The sequence below is a fragment of the Aedes aegypti genome, chromosome 2, assembly GCF_002204515.2.
Source record: "Aedes aegypti strain LVP_AGWG chromosome 2, AaegL5.0 Primary Assembly, whole genome shotgun sequence".
In the NCBI taxonomy this organism is placed as follows: domain Eukaryota; kingdom Metazoa; phylum Arthropoda; class Insecta; order Diptera; family Culicidae; genus Aedes; species Aedes aegypti.
The window spans coordinates 71,883,587-71,902,019 of NC_035108.1; the positions used below are offsets into that span (position 1 = coordinate 71,883,587).

The following is an 18,433-nucleotide window of genomic DNA, read 5'->3' on the forward strand; positions in this document are numbered from 1 at the left end:
TACGGATATTGAATTGGTTTCGTGTTTCATGGTGGCGAATGTTTTTGGATGCGAGGAAAGCGATTCAAGATTCTGATTACGTTCGATGATTGGATTTGAAGAGAGCGATCGAAGTTTTCTGAATCAAGTTCAGATTGTGGGCTTTGGGAAGTTTTCAAGCTTGAGATGATTTCTCTCAAGAAAGAATTCATCAAGTTCTCTATTGAATTTGATAAGTATAATTTTATTTACTTTCTTATTCTAAAGAGGATGATCATTCTAATCTTCCTCCTTCAGTTTCCAAACCATTTAGAGTCAAAATTTTCCCATCTACTTTTCTTGGTCCTTATCCTGTTTATTTTAGAAAAAAGGATAAGCCAATTAATGTTCTCTTGATTTCTGCAGAAGTTTATAAAAGATTTAAATCCGTTAAAGAAATCAAGAAAATTTCGTTAGATATATTAAGGGTAGTTTTTGGTTCTCCTGGAGATGCCAATACTCTCCTGGAATCCAACTTATTTGGTAGTTCATACCGTGTATATGCCCCTTGTGACTCATGTGAGATTAGTGGCGTCATTTATGACGAATCTTTGAGTTGCGATGACATTAAAAATTTTGGTTTAGGTTTTTTCAAAAACAAAACCATTTCTCCCGTCAAAATTTTAGATTGCAATCGTTTATCTAAATTAACGTTCAATGGCAACAGTTCTAGTTATACTCATTCTAATTGTATAAAAATAATATTTGCCGGATCTGTTCTTCCGGATTTTGTTTCAATTAATAATGTATCATTTAGTGTAAGACTTTATTTTCCTAAACTTATGCATTGCACTCATTGTCTTTTATTTGGACACACTTCTTCCTATTGTTCAAATAAACCTAAATGTTCCAAATGTGGAGATTCTCATTCTTCATCTGTTTGCGATAAACAATCTGATGTTTGTATTTATTGTAATCAGAATCATTTTTCAATTAAAGACTGTTCAGGTTATAAAACAAATCAACAAAAATTCAACCAACAAATTAAATTTAAAAATCGATGTTCTTATTCAGAGATTTTGAAAGCATCTGGTGATTTTAGTTCTTCCAATATTTATGAAGCAATATCTGATTATGATGATGATGACTTGAATGAGGATTCTAATCAATTTATATATAAACCTCCTACTAAAAGAAAAAGGGCTTATTTATTATCTAACAAACATAATGCCAATTCTGATCCTCAACCATCAACATCTTTTGATAAAAACTTTCCTCCACTTAATGTTTCTTCCACTGGCCATACGATTCCTGGGTTTCAAAGAGTAGAGGATGACAATTCTTTCAATAATAAAAATAGGGATAATGTTGATAATTCATCCAACAATAATGATAATAAAGACATTTTGAATAATTTGGAACAAATAATAAATTTATTAGGATTCAGTGATTTTTGGAAAAATTTCATTAAAAAATGTTTACCTTTTTTAGCGTTTATTTTTGAAAAGTTAAATTCTTTTGGACCCCTCCTTTCTTCATTATTTTCAATGTAATGGCTACTTTCAATAAATTAAATATATTACAATGGAATTGTCGTAGCATTATACCCAAAATTGATAGATTAAAAGCTCTGTTATTTAATCACAATATAGATATATTTTGTTTGAATGAAACTTGGCTAGTGGAATTTAAACATTTTCGTATCCCTACTTTTAATATTATTAGAAAAGATATAAATGTTTCAGCTGGAGGAGTGTTGATTGGTGTTCGTGGAAATATTCAATTTATATATTTGAATTTACCATTTAATTTTGCAATTGAATATATTGCGATATCTGTTAAACATTTGGGTAAGGAATTTTCTATCATATGTTTTTATATTCCTCCAAATTCTCCTTTTTCATTATCAGAAAAAAAGACTATATTAGACAATGTACCTTCTCCATTTTACATATGAGGAGATTTTAATGCCCATAATTCTGCTTGGGGTAGTAGGAATAGTGATGGTAGAGGTAACTTGATCATGGATTTGGTTGATGAATTGAATTTGAATATTCTCAATGATGGATCATTTACCAGAATTGCTGTTCCTCCTGCTCATCATACTTGTATTGATTTATCTATTTGTTCTAATAGTTTAACATTCCTTTCTTCTTGGAAAATAATTAATGATCCTAATGGTAGTGATCATTTACCTATTTTGATCGAAATCTGTAATAATGACAATAAACAAACAAATAATGAATCTCTTAAGCCTGATTTATGTAGAAATGTTAATTGGTTAAAATTTTCGGATCTTATTTAATTTTCGTTAACTCATTTTGATTATTTATTATCTCCACTCGATAATTATAAACAATTTTGCGAGATTATAATTAAATGTTTAATAAAATCTCAAAAATACAAAATATCTCCAATTTCTTCTAGAAAAAAATGCCCTTCATTTTGGTGGGATAGTGAATGTTCTATGGCTTTGAAAAATAAATCTGAAGCCTTTAAAAAATTTCGTCGTTTTGGATCAAGGGAAAATTATTTTTTATATTGTGAAGCTGAAGCTAAATTTATTCGAATTACTAAATTTAAAAAAAGGAATTATTGGAGAAATTTTATAGAAAATCTTGATAGAGAATCTTCTCTATCTTCTCTTTGGTCTGTTGCTAGAAATTTAAGAAATTATAATTCTTCTTCTCCAAATATTCAGGAATATTCTGAAGAATGGATTAATAAATTTGCCTCTAAAATTTGTCCTGATTTTGTTCCATGTTCCATAAATTTTAAAAATTGTCAGAGATATAATTATTTTCCTGAACTTAGTGCTTCATTTTCATTAGGAGAATTAGATTTAGCATTATCTGTTACAAAAAACACATCACCGGGAATTGATAATATTAAATTTATTGTTTTGCAAAATTTACCACATGATGGAAAAATACATTTGTTAGAGTTGTACAATTCATTCCTTTTTCAAAATATTCTACCTTTGGAATGGCGTTCTATTAAGGTTGTCAGTATTGTAAAATCAGGCAAGGATCCTTCATTAGCTGATAGTCGTAGACCAATAAGTTTATTGTTATGTCTTCGTAAGCTTATGGAAAGAATATTACTTAATCGTTTAGAATTATGGGCTGAAAGAAATAAATTTTTTTCTTCTTCCCAATATGGTTTCAGAAAAGATTGTAGTACTCGTGATTGCACTGCTCTTCTAGCTTCACAAATTAATCTTTCGTTTAATAAGAAGCAGGATATGGTTTCAACTTTTCTCGATGTTTCTGGGGCTTATGATTCCGTGTTATTAGATCTACTTTTTGAAAAATTTAAAAATTTCAATATTCTAAATATAAATGCCATTTTTTTATATAATTTATTTTCTTTCAAAATTATGTATTTTTTCATAATGGCTCTTCCAAATTGATACGATATAGTTATTTTGGTCTTCCTCAAGGGTCTTGTTTGAGTCCATTTCTATATAATTTATTTACCAGTGACATATCATCTGTTATTCCAAATGGATGTTATTTTTTATCAATTTGCCGATGATAAAGTTATTTCTATCAGCGGTAATAATAGAGAAATTATTCGTCATTTTATGCAATGTGCATTAAACAATATTGAAATTTGGGCAAACAATAATGGTTTTTCTTTTTCTGTTTCTAAAACTAAATTTATTTTATTTTCTCGTAAACGTTCCATTGTTAATATAAATTTATACCTTAATGGTCATGAAATTGAACAAGTTGATGATTATAAATATCTAGGAATATGGTTTGATTCAAAATTATTGTGGAAAAAAACATATTCAATATATACAGATAATTTGTGCAAAAAGAATAAATTTCCTTAGAACTATAACAGGTATTTGGTGGGGGGCTCATCCTACTGATTTAATTACACTTTACAAAACGACCATTAGATCTATTATTGAATATGGATGTTTTACTTTTGTAAATGCAAGTCAATCGCATTTTTGTAAGCTAGAAAAGATTCAATTCAGGTGTCTAAGAATTTGTTTAAAATTAATGAATTCAACTCACACTCAATCTATTGAGGTTTTAGCTGGAGTGATTCCACTTAAAATTCGCTTACATGAATTAAATTGTAAATTCATGTTGAATTGTTTTACGAAAAAACACCCAATAATTGATGTTTTGAAATGTTTAAATGATATAAATCCAACTTGCAAAATTTTAGATTCATACAAATATTGTTCTTCTTTGAATATTGTTCCTACAACAATTTCTACATTCAATTATCATAATTTTGATATTAATGTTCACTCGTTCCATCCAATAATCGATTTATCGTTATATGAAGAATTAAAACAAATTCCTAGTGTTGAGTATTTTCGCTTCGCTCCTTTATTTTTTCGGCGTAAATTTATTGGGTTAGATTCACATCAACTTTACTTTTCTGATGGATCACTAATCCAAAATGTTGCTGGTTTTGGAGTTTATAATTATTATTCTGCTTATTTTTTCAAATTACAATCTCCTTGCTCAGTTTTCATAGCTGAACTAACTGCCTTGTATTTTACTTGTTCTTTGATTAAAAAATGTTCTCCAAATATTTTTATTATATGTTCAGACAGTTTAAGTTGTTTGAAAGCACTCAATTCCGTTAATTTTAATTCTAATACTCATCACATTGTGTTGTTGCTGAAAAAAGAATTATGTCATTTGAATTCTCAGGGTTACATTATTAAATTTATTTGGGTTCCTGCTCATTCTAATATTTATGGTAATGAGCAAGCTGATTCTTTAGCAAAATTAGGGGTTCGTTGTGGCAGTATGTTCAACAGACAAATTTCTTCGTCTGAATATTTTGCAGATTTAAAACAATATTCTTTAAATAATTGGCAGCTTTCATGGGACTTTAGTGATAAAGGACGATGGTGTCATTCAATTTTACCTAATGTTAGTCGATTTAGTTGGTTTAAAAATTTTGCTGTCGGAAGAAATTTTATTTGTACATTGTCGAGGCTTATATCCAATCATTATATTTGTAATAGTTATTTATATCGTATCAATATCAATGATTCTAATTTGTGTGATTGTGGTGTTGCTAATGAGGATATTGACCATATTGTTTTTCATTGTACGCGTTTTGCTATACCTAGAATTGCTTTCTTTAGAAATTTGAAAATATATCATCGTTTGCTCCCTCAATCTGTTCGTGATATTCTGGGAAGTAAATTCTTACCCTCGTTAAAAATACTTTATAAATTTTTAAATGATGCTTCGTATTACGTATGATTCTGCTTCTTTCTTTTTTTCTTTTTTTCAGGTTTGATCGAAACATTTTCAACAAACTCATTTAAGGATGGCATCAAGTAGTTTTCGAATCATGGCCCTTTTTTTCAAGATTTTTGGCTCCGCAATGGATAAATGCCGCCTGAGCCTATAGATTTATATTTTATTATTATTACCATTTTGTAATGTTATTTTGAAAAGATCAAGAGGTTTTGTACCTTTTTGAGAAGAATTTCAAAAGGAAATCACTCAAAGGGGCTTTTCCCTCTTTCAAAATTTTTAGTTAAAAAATAAATAAATAAATAAATAAATCCCTGGGAAGTCGTGAAAATTTCCTTTACGAAAAGATGCTCGACCGATGGGATTCGACCCTCAGCTTTGTCTTTCTGGTTACCACTTACCTACGCGTTCACTGCTAGGGGAACTGTGGGTAAAATGAACAGGGGGGTTAAATGAACAGGTTTGTGTTTTACGGTAATAATACTATAAAGCCATGCAAAACATACAGTCGCCTCTCCACATCTCGATATCGAAGGGACCATCGAGATAGGGAGAGATCTAGACAAAGAACAATTTTTTGATGAATACTAGATTGAAAAACTCTCCGTTGCCAAGATAGTAATAAACAAACAGACGTCATTTTGCGCTCCTAATTTGTTTTGAATCCCAAAGCTTTGGTCTAGTAACCTTCGATATTGCTCATATCGACATACGGAGAGAAAATTGAGAACGAAAAATCAACAGAAACACATCGAGATATGGAGATATCGAGATAAGGAGGACATCGAGATATGGAGAGTGAAAAAGTATGCAGACTGAAGGGACTTATGAAATCATCGACATAGGGAGAGATATCGAGATGTAGAACACCGAGATGTGGAGAGTCGACTGTAGCACCCAGTGATGGAAAGTGGCGAACGCTTCATCTGAACTGGAACAAAAACAAAACCAAACGCTTCCGAGCGTCAGAGCGCTGGCTTACTCGCATCTGTCGACTCCCGAGTAACTGAAACAAAAAGTGATTCGCGAACGTGTTCGGAGCTGCTCAGAGTCATATTGTGCTTTTGGGAAAAAAGCTGCTTATCCTCCGAGATTTATGGTTTTCAAGGGCTTTTGACTACAAACTAGTAGTTTGCTATCGATATGATGGTTATACAATTAATTTGTCTGTCAAAACCATAATAAATCACACCTTGCTCGGTTACTCGCGAGTAAACGCTCGCGAGCTTGTTGGTACTTCTTTTGACATGTTCGCCCGAGCAGACGGGTGCGGGCTTACTCACACCTAGCCAGATCCCGAGTCTGTGATGTTTGTTATGCGTTGGTATACACTCGTGAGCTGCTTCGTGATGCGAACTTTTCCAGCACTGGTAGCACCATCCCTAATCCTCAGACTAAGTAAGTCTTCAAAAAATCTCACTCCAAGAGCTGCTGAGATTCAAAATCATCAGAGCAGGATTTATTCCGCGCGCATTTTTTGTTCAAATCCAGGCATGCAATGAATCATGCCACGTGTATGCGAGGATTGAATCCCTGGATTCAATCATTGATTGATTGTTTGCTGGCAAAAATATCTAGTCGGCATTGATATTTCTGTCAGTTTTAATTGTAAATTTCGGCCTGACAAAACACTTGGAATGTGAAAGATGTTAACATGAACAGTTGATTCTAGTGAACTATATCTGGAATACGACCTGCAGACTACCTTCAATATCTGTTTGCCTCCTGATCTGCACGATTGCAACGCAACTCTCATGTAGACGAACTCCTTGCTTCTGAACAGAGAATATACATAAGATTTTATTAGACGGTTAGAGTGCTGAAGTATGTCAAGCAGGAGTAAATATATAGATGTGACGGACAAATCCTGGACTTAACAATGTTTACCGATTTTGGTGATGACCGCCAGTAGGGCCAATTTTTAGATATGTGATGCTATTTTAATGTTTCTACTGACCGATATAATTTCATTGCATTGCTTACTACACCGCTTCCCGTTTGGTAGACGGAGAGGATTTTATAATCATTCGATTGATTGCCCATGAGCTCAAAGATAGGGATTCAATCCTGGGATTGGATCCGTGCACAAATCGCGCATGCTGAGATTTGAAAAATCAGGATTCAAAACGATCCCACTCATTGAGATGAATTCAAAGCATGCTTGTTTGAATCTTGGAGTAGAAGGATGCTCTTAGAAGACTGTAAGGAACTATTTCGACAATTCGAAGTGATCTAGAACTGTCAAAAGCTGGAAATCTAAACAAAAACAAAGTACGCCTCTCCGTTTTCTCATATGATGTAAATTTTCACTCGTGGAATTTAAGGTTTTTACGACTAAAATCATCAAAAATCTATTGAACTGCGTAGCACACCATATTTTTATGATAAGTAGACGGAAATTGGAAGTATTTTCTTCTAAATTCTTAGAACAAATGATTTGAATATGTTTATTCTTGTTGGGGGTAAAATGAGCCACTCGAGATGGGGGTAATATAAACACCATGGCAGGGTGAATACTACCGGATTTCATTTCAGATGCCGAGAGTTTTCCAGAGAAAATACAAAGACAGACATGGACAGCCTTCCAAATGGTCGCGGCTAAACGTTCCATCGATTCCGGAATGTCTGTGGGATATGCATTGCTCGTGTACCAGATGCCGAGAATCATGCCGCAACCCGTTTAATTTGAATGGTGCTCATATTACCCCCATTTTATGTTCATTTTACCTCCAGGTATATGTTCATCTCTCCCATATGTTTGAAGCATTGACTCTGTGAAAAGAAATTCTCAAAATTATAATGATGTTGATAAAGTTCTATTTCCATCACAATATTTCAACTTGTTACATTGCATAAACATCCTTCTTCGATTCTGAGCAATTGAAAAGGAATCTGACAGCTGCATAAGTAAGAAAACATGAAATTTGCTTAGGGTGTTCATTTTACCCCCAGTTCCCCTACGACAATCAATTACTTACTTTATTTAAAGTTTAATTCTTGGCTACCGCAAAAATGTAATTTTGTTACGCTGTGTAAATAGGGATTAAATATATCATACAAATTAAAAAAATATATATATAAAAACCCTTAAAACATTCCGTTAAACGAACTTGAATTTATATAACCATCATAGTGAGTTTGTAAGAAGTGTTGTTTATTACAGTTTGAAAATTTTCTTAGAAATTATAAGTTTAAATTTGAAACTTTAAAACAGGCCTGCCCAATCTTTTTGCCTCTTTTTTAACATAAATTGTTGGTGCGTTCGTAAAAATAAACCGATATGAACAAAATTAGTCTGAAATGAAATCTTAGTAGAATATCTGTCTAATCCATATTGAAAATTTTAAATTTATATCAAACTCTTTGCTTGCGGTGCAAGCAGAGCTAAAATCCAGTCCAGCCCGCGGGCCGGACCATTTTTTCCACTTAATTGCATCGGTAGTAAAGAGATTGATATAAATTCACCATTTTCAGTGTAGATTAGACAGATATACTACTAAGCTTTCATTTGAGACTAATTTTGTTCATATCGGTCAATTCTTTCGAACGCACCAACAATTTATGTCGAAAAAGAGCCAAAAAGGTTGGACAGGCCTGCTTTAAAACATATTTATATTAAATATTTAGTGAAATAATAGTGAAACCCTTCGATTTCTGTGCCGCTGTTGTCCTATAGAACTTTTTTCCGCTCAATTACTTTGGTTCGCCGCCGACAATTTACCAATGCCTATTAAACATAATTGATGAATATTAAATGAAACCAATTTTTGTCAACCGCTTTTGGAAACTAAATTTTATTCGATCTAGGCCAGCATGCGCAACCCACTGCTTCTACCGTTTACCATTGCTGCATTAACATCTACATTCGCTTCAAACCTTTCGGATATTTGTAAGGTGTGTTACGACAGCTCTGCAGACCCCCAGCTGATCACTTCGAATATGTGTACCGAAAATTATGGTACGTGGAAGGCAATAGTTGCTTCTACAGTTTCGAAGCCTAAACCTCCACCAAGCTGGGAACGTTCGAAGTGGGATTTGGTTTCTTTGTATAACTCTAGCACACGTGGATGTTTGGAGTTCACCGTCTCCTATACGTCAGAGCTGGAATCGAAAATTATTAAAATACATGGAATTTGTGGCAAAAAACATGTGCTCTCCGTTAGACTTCGTTACAAGCTTCAAAAAGACTGCACTGGAAATAAATCCTCAACGTGTGCGAAATTTTTCGTCAATCGATTTAAGCCCGGATCGCATTGCCTGCCGTTCAGTGACTCAATTTATTTCGAATTCATGGTCAATAGGTACAGTGAGAGGCAAAATAAAGTGCCCACCTTACCAGTTTTCGAATTTCTCTCATTGATTTGGTTCAAATTAAAGTTAACACACCTAAATCTTTTGTGATATTTTATTTTTGATGTTCTTTTAAAGTTGCACTTACGAAATTTTGATAAAAAAAAGAATTTTACTTAAAGAAAAAGAAAATCAATTTGTATTGAAAAAAAAGTAGTGACAAAAATAAGTGCCCACTTCCTTCTTGGCCCCAGAAAAGATGATTTAAGAAAAATAAAAAGCAATTTAATAGTTAATGTGTCCTCCTTTGGCCTTAAGGACTTGCTGGAGGCTCTTCGGCATGCTTTTCACCAGGTTTTGTAGGTGTTGTGGATCTAGTTCTTCCCAGGCGCGCTCCAAGGCTTCAAAATAATTATTTTTGTTGGTAACACCAGTTTTTTCAACCCTGGCATCGAGAATCGCCCACAAATTCTCGATGGGGTTGAGGTCTGGGCTTTGTGGAGGCCATTCCAGCGGTTTAATCCGACAAGACCGGAAAAAAGACTTGGTCTTCTTTCCAGTATGCTTCGGGTCGTTGTTCTAGAGAAATATGAATTTCTCTTCAAGGCCCGTCTGGATCAGCGAAACCTCCAGATTTTCCAGCAAGATGTTAATGTAGGAATCTGCCATCATTATTCCGTCGATTTTCACGAGGTTTTCTACTCCACTCCATGAAAAACACCCCCAGACCATCACATTTCCTCCTCCATGCTTCACCGTTCCTTGGATGTGGTGCTCTGCATCACACACGAGCCCGCCGCTCTCGGTTAGACAGCTCGAGCTTCAGGAGCGCCACATCCAAGGAACGGTGACGCATGGAAGTGTGATGTGATGAAATGTGATGGTCTGGGGGTGTTTTTCATGGAGTGGAGTAGGAAGCGTCGTGAAAATCGACGGAATAATGACGGCAGATTCCTACATTAACATCTTGCTGGAAAATCTGGAGGTTTCGCTGATCCAGACGGGCCTTGAAGAGAAATTCATATTTCTCTAGAACAACGACCCGAAGCATACTGGAAAGAAGACCAAGTCTTTCTTCCGGTCTTGTCGGATTAAACCGCTGGAATGGCCTCCACAAAGCCCAGACCTCAACCCCATCGAGAATTTGTGGGCGATTCTCGATGCTAGGGTTGAAAAAACTGGTGTTACCAACAAAAATAATTATTTTGAAGCCTTGGAGCGCGCCTGGGAAGAACTAGATCCACAACACCTACAAAACCTGGTGAAAAGCATGCCGAAGAGCCTCCAGCAAGTCCTTAAGGCCAAAGGAGGACACATTAACTATTAAATTGCTTTTTATTTTTCTTAAATCATCTTTTCTGGGGCCAAGAAGGAAGTGGGCACTTATTTTTGTCACTACTTTTTTTTCAATACAAATTGATTTTCTTTTTCTTTAAGTAAAATTCTTTTTTTAATCAAAATTTCGTAAGTGCAACTTTAAAAGAACATCAAAAATAAAATATCACAAAAGATTTAGGTGTGTTAACTTTAATTTGAACCAAATCAATGAGAGAAATTCGAAAACTGGTAAGGTGGGCACTTTATTTTGCCTCTCACTGTATATGATATTTGGTACCAGTCACGGCCATATCTTGTTGGTCTTGGATAGAACGACGCCTCTAGTCATGGACGACGAGAACCTCAACCGTATTAAGAAACGATTTGGTATACGACTAGACTATGCCCGATTAACCAACTTGATGATTGCAAGGTGCAGATGCGAAATGATCGAACAATTTAACCAATGGGCGGAAAATTGCAGCAAATTGAACGGCGATGAACTATCGGAGTATGACGATGTTCAGCTTAGTGTGGTTGGGACGTCCAGCAGAATAACGTGTTTCAATCCAGAGAGACTACTGACGGCAGCGATGATCGGTGGGTTGTTGATTGTCCTGCTAGGAGTAACTTTACAGATCTTGAAAGGTTTCAAGAAGCAACAATTAACTGTTATCGGACATTAGATGGAAAGATCAATGAAAGTGATTATTTGTTACACATAACTCTGTTCCAGTGGAGAAGTGCCAAGAAGAAGAAGATATACTGCGACTATAGTTTCTAGTTTAGTGACGAAATAACAGTTTTTTTTTTTTGCTTTTACTAATAACGTTTCGAAACTCTGACGATTCCTATTATTCGTCACGTTTCCGTTGTTATTTTTCCCAGTGAAACCCATATTAAATATTCGTAGGAAAGCCATTGAGATTTCTAACTCAATCGGCTAGTAATTAAAATGTACCCATCCGGTGAACATCCGTTACATTCTCAAAGCCACTTCGAGACTGACAACGAGTGAATAATTTGTTTGAGAAATCTTAAAAGTTACATTTTTTATCAAAAATTGCTTTTTGATTCTATTCTCATCAGAATACTGGAAGGATTGCAGTAAGAATGATGGAAGTATCACTGTATGGAATCCTGGAAACATTATAATGAGAATCCTGAAAGGATTCTTAAGAGCATCTTGAAAAGATTCCGAAGAGAATCCTGGAAAGATTTTAAAAAAGATTCTTGACAGGATTCTGAAGTGAGTTTTGACAAGATTCTGAAGAAAATCCTGAAAGGATTCTGAAGATACTTCTGAATGGATTCTGATGAGACTTCATAGAGAATGCAGAAAGGACTATGAAGAAAAACCTGAAAAGATTTTGAAAAGAATCCCAGAAGTATTCTGAACAGAATTCTGGAAGGATTCTTAAGCGAATCCTGGAAGGATTTTCAAGAGAATGTATTTAAACCCATGATTTGATTTAAACTTCGCTTAATGGGAATAAGTAATTGAGTTTGCCTCCTCGCATTATCAGCTCACGGAGCCCAGCCGAGTAAAGACCATTAAATTGTTTCCCAACGACCTCGACTCGAATGAAAAGTGTCACCCACCGCCCGACCCAAATCAAATTAATCGACTCACTAACCAACCATTCTCCATTCTACTCACCACAGCTAACGGCGCTCAGCTTGAATGCGGCAACGATCGTGACAAATTGAATCACCGGAACAATCCTTAATTCCATCGTTTTGCTCATGGTGCTTCTTCCTTTGTGCCCGGGCTTCAGCAATCGTTTCACTTTTTTTCCTTCACTCTCGGAAAAGCCGATCGTCGTGTTTCACTTTCTCCTTACTCTGGGAACCGATTTACACTCGCTTCTGATGAGAGCCCGGTTTCAATTACTGTCCCAACTGGGTGCCAGGGGAGTTGAATTCATTTTTTTTCTTCTTCACTCCCTGGTAGAATCACTATTTCACAGAAAATGCCCGCCAACAACAGCACCAACAGACACACTGTAATCTCCCATCAAATGGTCCAACTTTCAATTAAACTACCAGAACAGCTTCTATACTCGTTCCACCGACTCAACTGCTGCGTCCTACACTGGAGTTGCTGTCGGCAACTGATTTCCGCTACTTTTTTACACAGTTTTCTCGATGCACTATGGGAAACTTCTACGGGGAGTAAACCGTTTTACGTTACACGAAGTGTCTGAAATCGTTATTCATGAAAAAAAGTTTACCTATGCAGCAAGATATTATATTCAAGCAGATTTTCCGTATGCTTGAAAATATGTCAACAAGGAAATTAAACATAACCGTGATTTGAAGGTTTTGTAATATATTGATAATAATGAAATATTAGGGAAATAGGGAGAGCATATGAATATCCCTTCAAAATATTCCAAAATTTTCGAATCACCAGTTACTTACTTTTATCTAATTGAAATATTTTTAAAATGACTACAAAATGCTGAGATACTGTATATTTCGAGTAGTGGGTGCCAAATTGGTTCTTATTTCTGTTACGGTTTCAGACGCTTTGTGCGTTTTGTAACTGGTGAGCAAAATCATGAATATAAATACAAATCAAATCATTTAAAATCAATAAAAAAAACTTGTGCTCCCATTTCCTCCTCCCGGAACTCCCCCCATATATTTTGCAGTATGCTTGCACTTTTCCACTTGCCCGCCTCACTTTGCATTTCAAGCACCGTTTTCGTCTAGCTTTTTATTCCTTTTTTCTATCCCACGTAGGTACGTTCTTCTTCATTCACATTTTCCGAACGGGCACCTTACGCGCGCGTGGACCTTATCTTCGCTGGTCCTGGTGAAGATTGTCGTGCTGCACTGCTGTCCCATTCATTGATCCATCCACCGTGGCAGGGCAATGCTGGATCTAAAAGAGAAAAGCAGAAGGAGGAAATTTTATTTTCTGAATTTTCCATAACCGCAGTTTGTCCCGTTTGCATCGAGTTCTGTTTAATTTTTCTGAGGATTCGCTTGAAACAGACCATGCCAATGGTAGATAGTGAACCGATCAGGTAGGTATAATGCAGTTTGTTACGATGTCCATGAAGAAGTAAATCCAAACCTCAAATCTTGATATCCAGATAACCTTTGTTTGTTTCGTTTAAGTAGGGGAAAATGCTCCAATACGTTCCAATGAATATTTCTATTCCCCTGGCCAATTGGACAATTTTTTGATGAAATTTTAATGTTTCATTTTCTGCAAACATATGTTAACGGCATACAAAAAGCATACCAGAAGTATCAATATTTTGTGTTTCAGCCAGTTAATTTTAGCCTCACACTAAATTCGAATTCTTGCCCCATCGGTGGGACAAAAGTTCATTTAAAAACATCTTTTTATTATTTATTTATTAATTTTATTTATTTATTAATTTTTTTAATTATTCGGAATTTGAATCAAGGTGTTCGGAATATGAGACAGAATGAACACATTGTTCGGCATTAGAATCAAAATGTTGTTCCATACTTTAACGTAAAAACAATACTAAAACTAATAAAATCAACATTATTATTGGTACACCCAACAGCTGACCGTAAGACTTGGCGAAGAAATTAAAATTTACACAAATATCAGCCAATTTATGCCAATCAGATGCATTTGAAGTCCCTGTTGGCCTTAAGTGTTCGGAATATGAGTCAAAACGGTACTTAGATTGCAAGATGTCCACCAAAAACCTATTTCATGTGTGACGAAAAATAACACATTTTTCGATGTTGTTCTGAAAGTTCATTTTTCTTATTTTTATTGCATGTTTGATACCATGATCGACAGAATCCATGAAAATTAATGTGTATTGAGACACTGGTGCAAAAAATTAAAAAAAATGTCATAAGGTACCGCGGGGCAAGTGGGAACGAAAAAAACGATAGTTCCAACAAATTGTTCATTTAAATTTTCAAATGTCAATATTTTTCAAATTAACAACACAATCACATTTTGGCAACATATTTGCTGGTGTGTGCATGAAACTGATTGAATAATTTGAAATTGTGAAAACCTTGGAAGAAAGCTTTAGAATGAGCCATTGGACGCAGTTACCTCGCTAAACGGGGCAAGTGGGACACATCCAGTTTCATGCGTCAATCCACATCAGTAAGTCAACCATTACATTAATAGGATTGATAAATCATAGATTTTTAATTTTAAGTACATATTTGATGTACATAAGGGATCAACCATAAAATACGTAACGTTTTAGGAAGAAAACCTTTATTTAATAGTATGTCACCTCACTTTTAATATTAACTGAAAATTCCTCAATAAAAGCGTAAAGAAGAATTAAATATGTTCAAAATATATCATTTATAAGTTGTTAATTAAAATACAGCACTTAAACAATCAATAATTGACGAAAATATGTTTTGTTATTATTTATATGCATGGCAGAAAACCTCCTAATGGAGTGGAATTGTTTTCAATCACTACTTAATTTGGTAGAAACAACAAAACAAGTTCAAATAAAATAGAAAAGTAATCTTTCTCATGATGCATTTCAAATTTCATCTTCGTATTTGTTCAATTTTGATGTCGATTTTCATAAATAAAAAGAAAATAAAAAAATAAAGAATAATTACACTCTTTTCTCCCTTTTATACAATTACGTTATGTGAGATTGATCTTTTTTTTGATGAAATCATTTGTTTGAATGTTTTAGTGCTACTCTCTAGGAAAATGTATGGAACGTAAACGAAAAGTTTTGATTCTGGTTTTTGTTCTGATAGGTCCCACTTACCCCGTGTACAAACATATTTTGGGGTAAGATAGACCATCAAAAATTTCATATGAAATGAAAAACAAATACTGGTTTATCGTTAGCAGCTTGTAATAATACTTAAAATTGTAGCTTCTTGATGGAAATACGATTTATAACACATTTATTTTTTGCGAATCAATGCAAGACGTGAAACGTGTAACAATTTATCATGCAAGTTGAAAATGGCGCTGAACTGACAACTGTTACATGAACCACATGGTAATGAAAATAACAATATGTTTAGTACTAATTACATTCCTTGTCATTGTATCTTCAACTTTCTAGAAGAATACCCCCATGAAAAACTTTTCCTAAGTGAGCTATGACGAAATGCCCCACTTACCCCGTATTCTCACTTGCCCCGGGGTACCTTATAACAAATCAAGCTGTCCGAAGCTGGGGGACAGGAATTTCATATCGAAAATTGTCCAGTTTGTCCAGATTTAGTTTGTCCAGATTTAGTTTTTCCACATTTTGTTTAAATTTACCATAATGTAAAACTCATTCTTACTTTCACATTATGATTATATTCGATCATGCTTGACTGATTCAAACTTTTTTCGTCATATTCAAAATAATTACTTATCAGGCTCAAATTTAAGGCGATGCGTCAACTTTTTAACAATTTTCAAACATCTCTACTATTTACAAAGAGGCTTGCATATTTCAAGGATGTGTTATTCTAAGCAAATATTACTCTCTATAATAGCATTCTTTTCTTCCAATACACCATCTTGATTGAACTATGATTTCTTAATTTTTCGACTATGTCCGATATTGGGTGCTGTCCGGTACTGGGAGATCTCCCCCTATACGAATTTCAGATACAATGTAACCTATATCTTAAAATTTTGTGGACCTGTCTTAAGTCTTGTGAAAAAAATGTTTGAAGGTCTGTTCGTTTTATTTATTTGACACATTGGGGATTTTTTGTTATTTCCGTAGGGTTGGGGCCGAAAGGTCTCAGATTTTCATGAAACTTTTGCCACAGGCAGGGCTCATCAATATATGAATAAAAAAAATTGAGAAAAATTCAGGATCGCCTATTTTCCCCGGAAAACTCAGTTGGAATTTTTTTGTTTTCCCCTGACACTACTTACTTTGAAAAATCATAACTCAAGAATGATGCATCGTAGAAACAAAGCTTTTTTTATGAAAATGAAAGGAAATTTTCTCAGGAGTAAAAAAATATTAACTGGAAACAGTTTTCCACAAAATTTTCCACCGTTCAGAAAATTCGGAAAGAAAAGCTGGAAAAACTATGCACCAACTCGTGGAAAATTTTCAAAAAAATATTTTTGAGAAGGTAATTTCATAAGCTTTAATCGCTGAAATTTTTGAAACGGTATTTTTTTTTTCGTTTTTGAGTTATGGCCAATTTTTTTTTATTCCTGAGAAAATTTGCTTTCATTTTCATAAAAAACTTCGTTTCTACGATGCTTCTTTCTTGAGTTATGATTTTTCAAATAGAAGGCTCAAAATGTTACATTTGCACATTTTTTACAAAATTGGCCATAACTCAAAAACGAAAAAAAAAAATACCATTTCAAAAATTTCAGCGATTAAAGCTTATGAAATTACCTTCTCAAAAGTATATTTTTGATAGTTTTCCACTACTTGAAACATAGTTTTTTCCGGCTCTTCTTTACGAATTTTCTCAACGGTGGAAAATTTTGTGGAAAACTGTTTCCAGTTATTTTTTTTATTCCTGAGAAAATTTGCTTTCATTTTTATAAAAAAAAACTTCGTTTCTACCATGCTTCTTTCTTGAGTTATGATTTTTCAAAGAAAAGTCTTATATGGCACATTTTTTACAAAATTGGCCATAACTCAAAAACGAAAAAAAAGTACATTTCAAAAATTTCAGCGATTAAAGCTTATACATATAATTATCTTCTCAAAAATATTTTTTTGAAAATTTTCCACATGTTGGACCATAGTTTTTCCGGCTTTTCTTTACGAATTTTCTCAACGGTGGAAAATTTTGTGGAAAACTGTTTCCAGTTAATTTTTTTTTATTCCTGCGAAAATTTGCTTTTATTTTCATTAAAAAAAACTTTGTTTCTACGATGCTTCTTTCTTGAGTTATGATTTTTCAAATAGAAGGCTCAAAATGTTACATTTGCACATTTTTTACAAAATTGGCCATAACTCAAAAACGAAAAAAAAATACCATTTCAAAAATTTCAGCGATTAAAGCTTATGAAATTACCTTCTCAAAAGTATATTTTTGATAGTTTTCCACTACTTGAAACATAGTTTTTCCGGCTCTTCTTTACGAATTTTCTCAACGGTGGAAAATTTTGTGGAAAACTGTTTCCAGTTATTTTTTTTATTCCTGAGAAAATTTGCTTTCATTTTTATAAAAAAAAAACTTCGTTTCTACCATGCTTCTTTCTTGAGTTATGATTTTTCAAAGAAAAGTCTTATATGGCACATTTTTTACAAAATTGGCCATAACTCAAAAACGAAAAAAAAGTACATTTCAAAAATTTCAGCGATTAAAGCTTATACATATAATTATCTTCTCAAAAATATTTTTTTGAAAATTTTCCACATGTTGGACCATAGTTTTTCCGGCTTTTCTTTACGAATTTTCTCAACGGTGGAAAATTTTGTGGAAAACTGTTTCCAGTTAATTTTTTTTTATTCCTGCGAAAATTTGCTTTTATTTTCATTAAAAAAAACTTTGTTTCTACGATGCTTCGTTCTTGAGTTATGATTTTTCAAAGAAAAGGCTCAAAATGGCACATTTGCACATTTTTTACGAAATTGGCCATAACTCAAAAACGAAAAAAAAATCCATTTCAGCGATTGAAGATTATTCAAAGTAAGTAGTGTCAG

The 18,433-nt window shown here is 33.8% G+C and overlaps 1 protein-coding gene across 2 annotated transcripts in view; it reads right to left on the reverse strand.

The window, feature by feature from the left end:
• LOC110675641 overlaps window positions 1-18,433 on the reverse strand; it is a 353,161-nt gene that overhangs the window by 150,928 nt on the left and 183,800 nt on the right. For both annotated transcript variants that reach the window (XM_021841195.1, XM_021841194.1), the window contains exon 2: window positions 12,472-12,977. In XM_021841195.1, coding sequence (XP_021696887.1) covers window positions 12,472-12,559 — 88 coding nt within the window. In that variant the 5' untranslated portion in view covers window positions 12,560-12,977. The remainder of the gene's footprint in view (window positions 1-12,471; window positions 12,978-18,433) is intronic.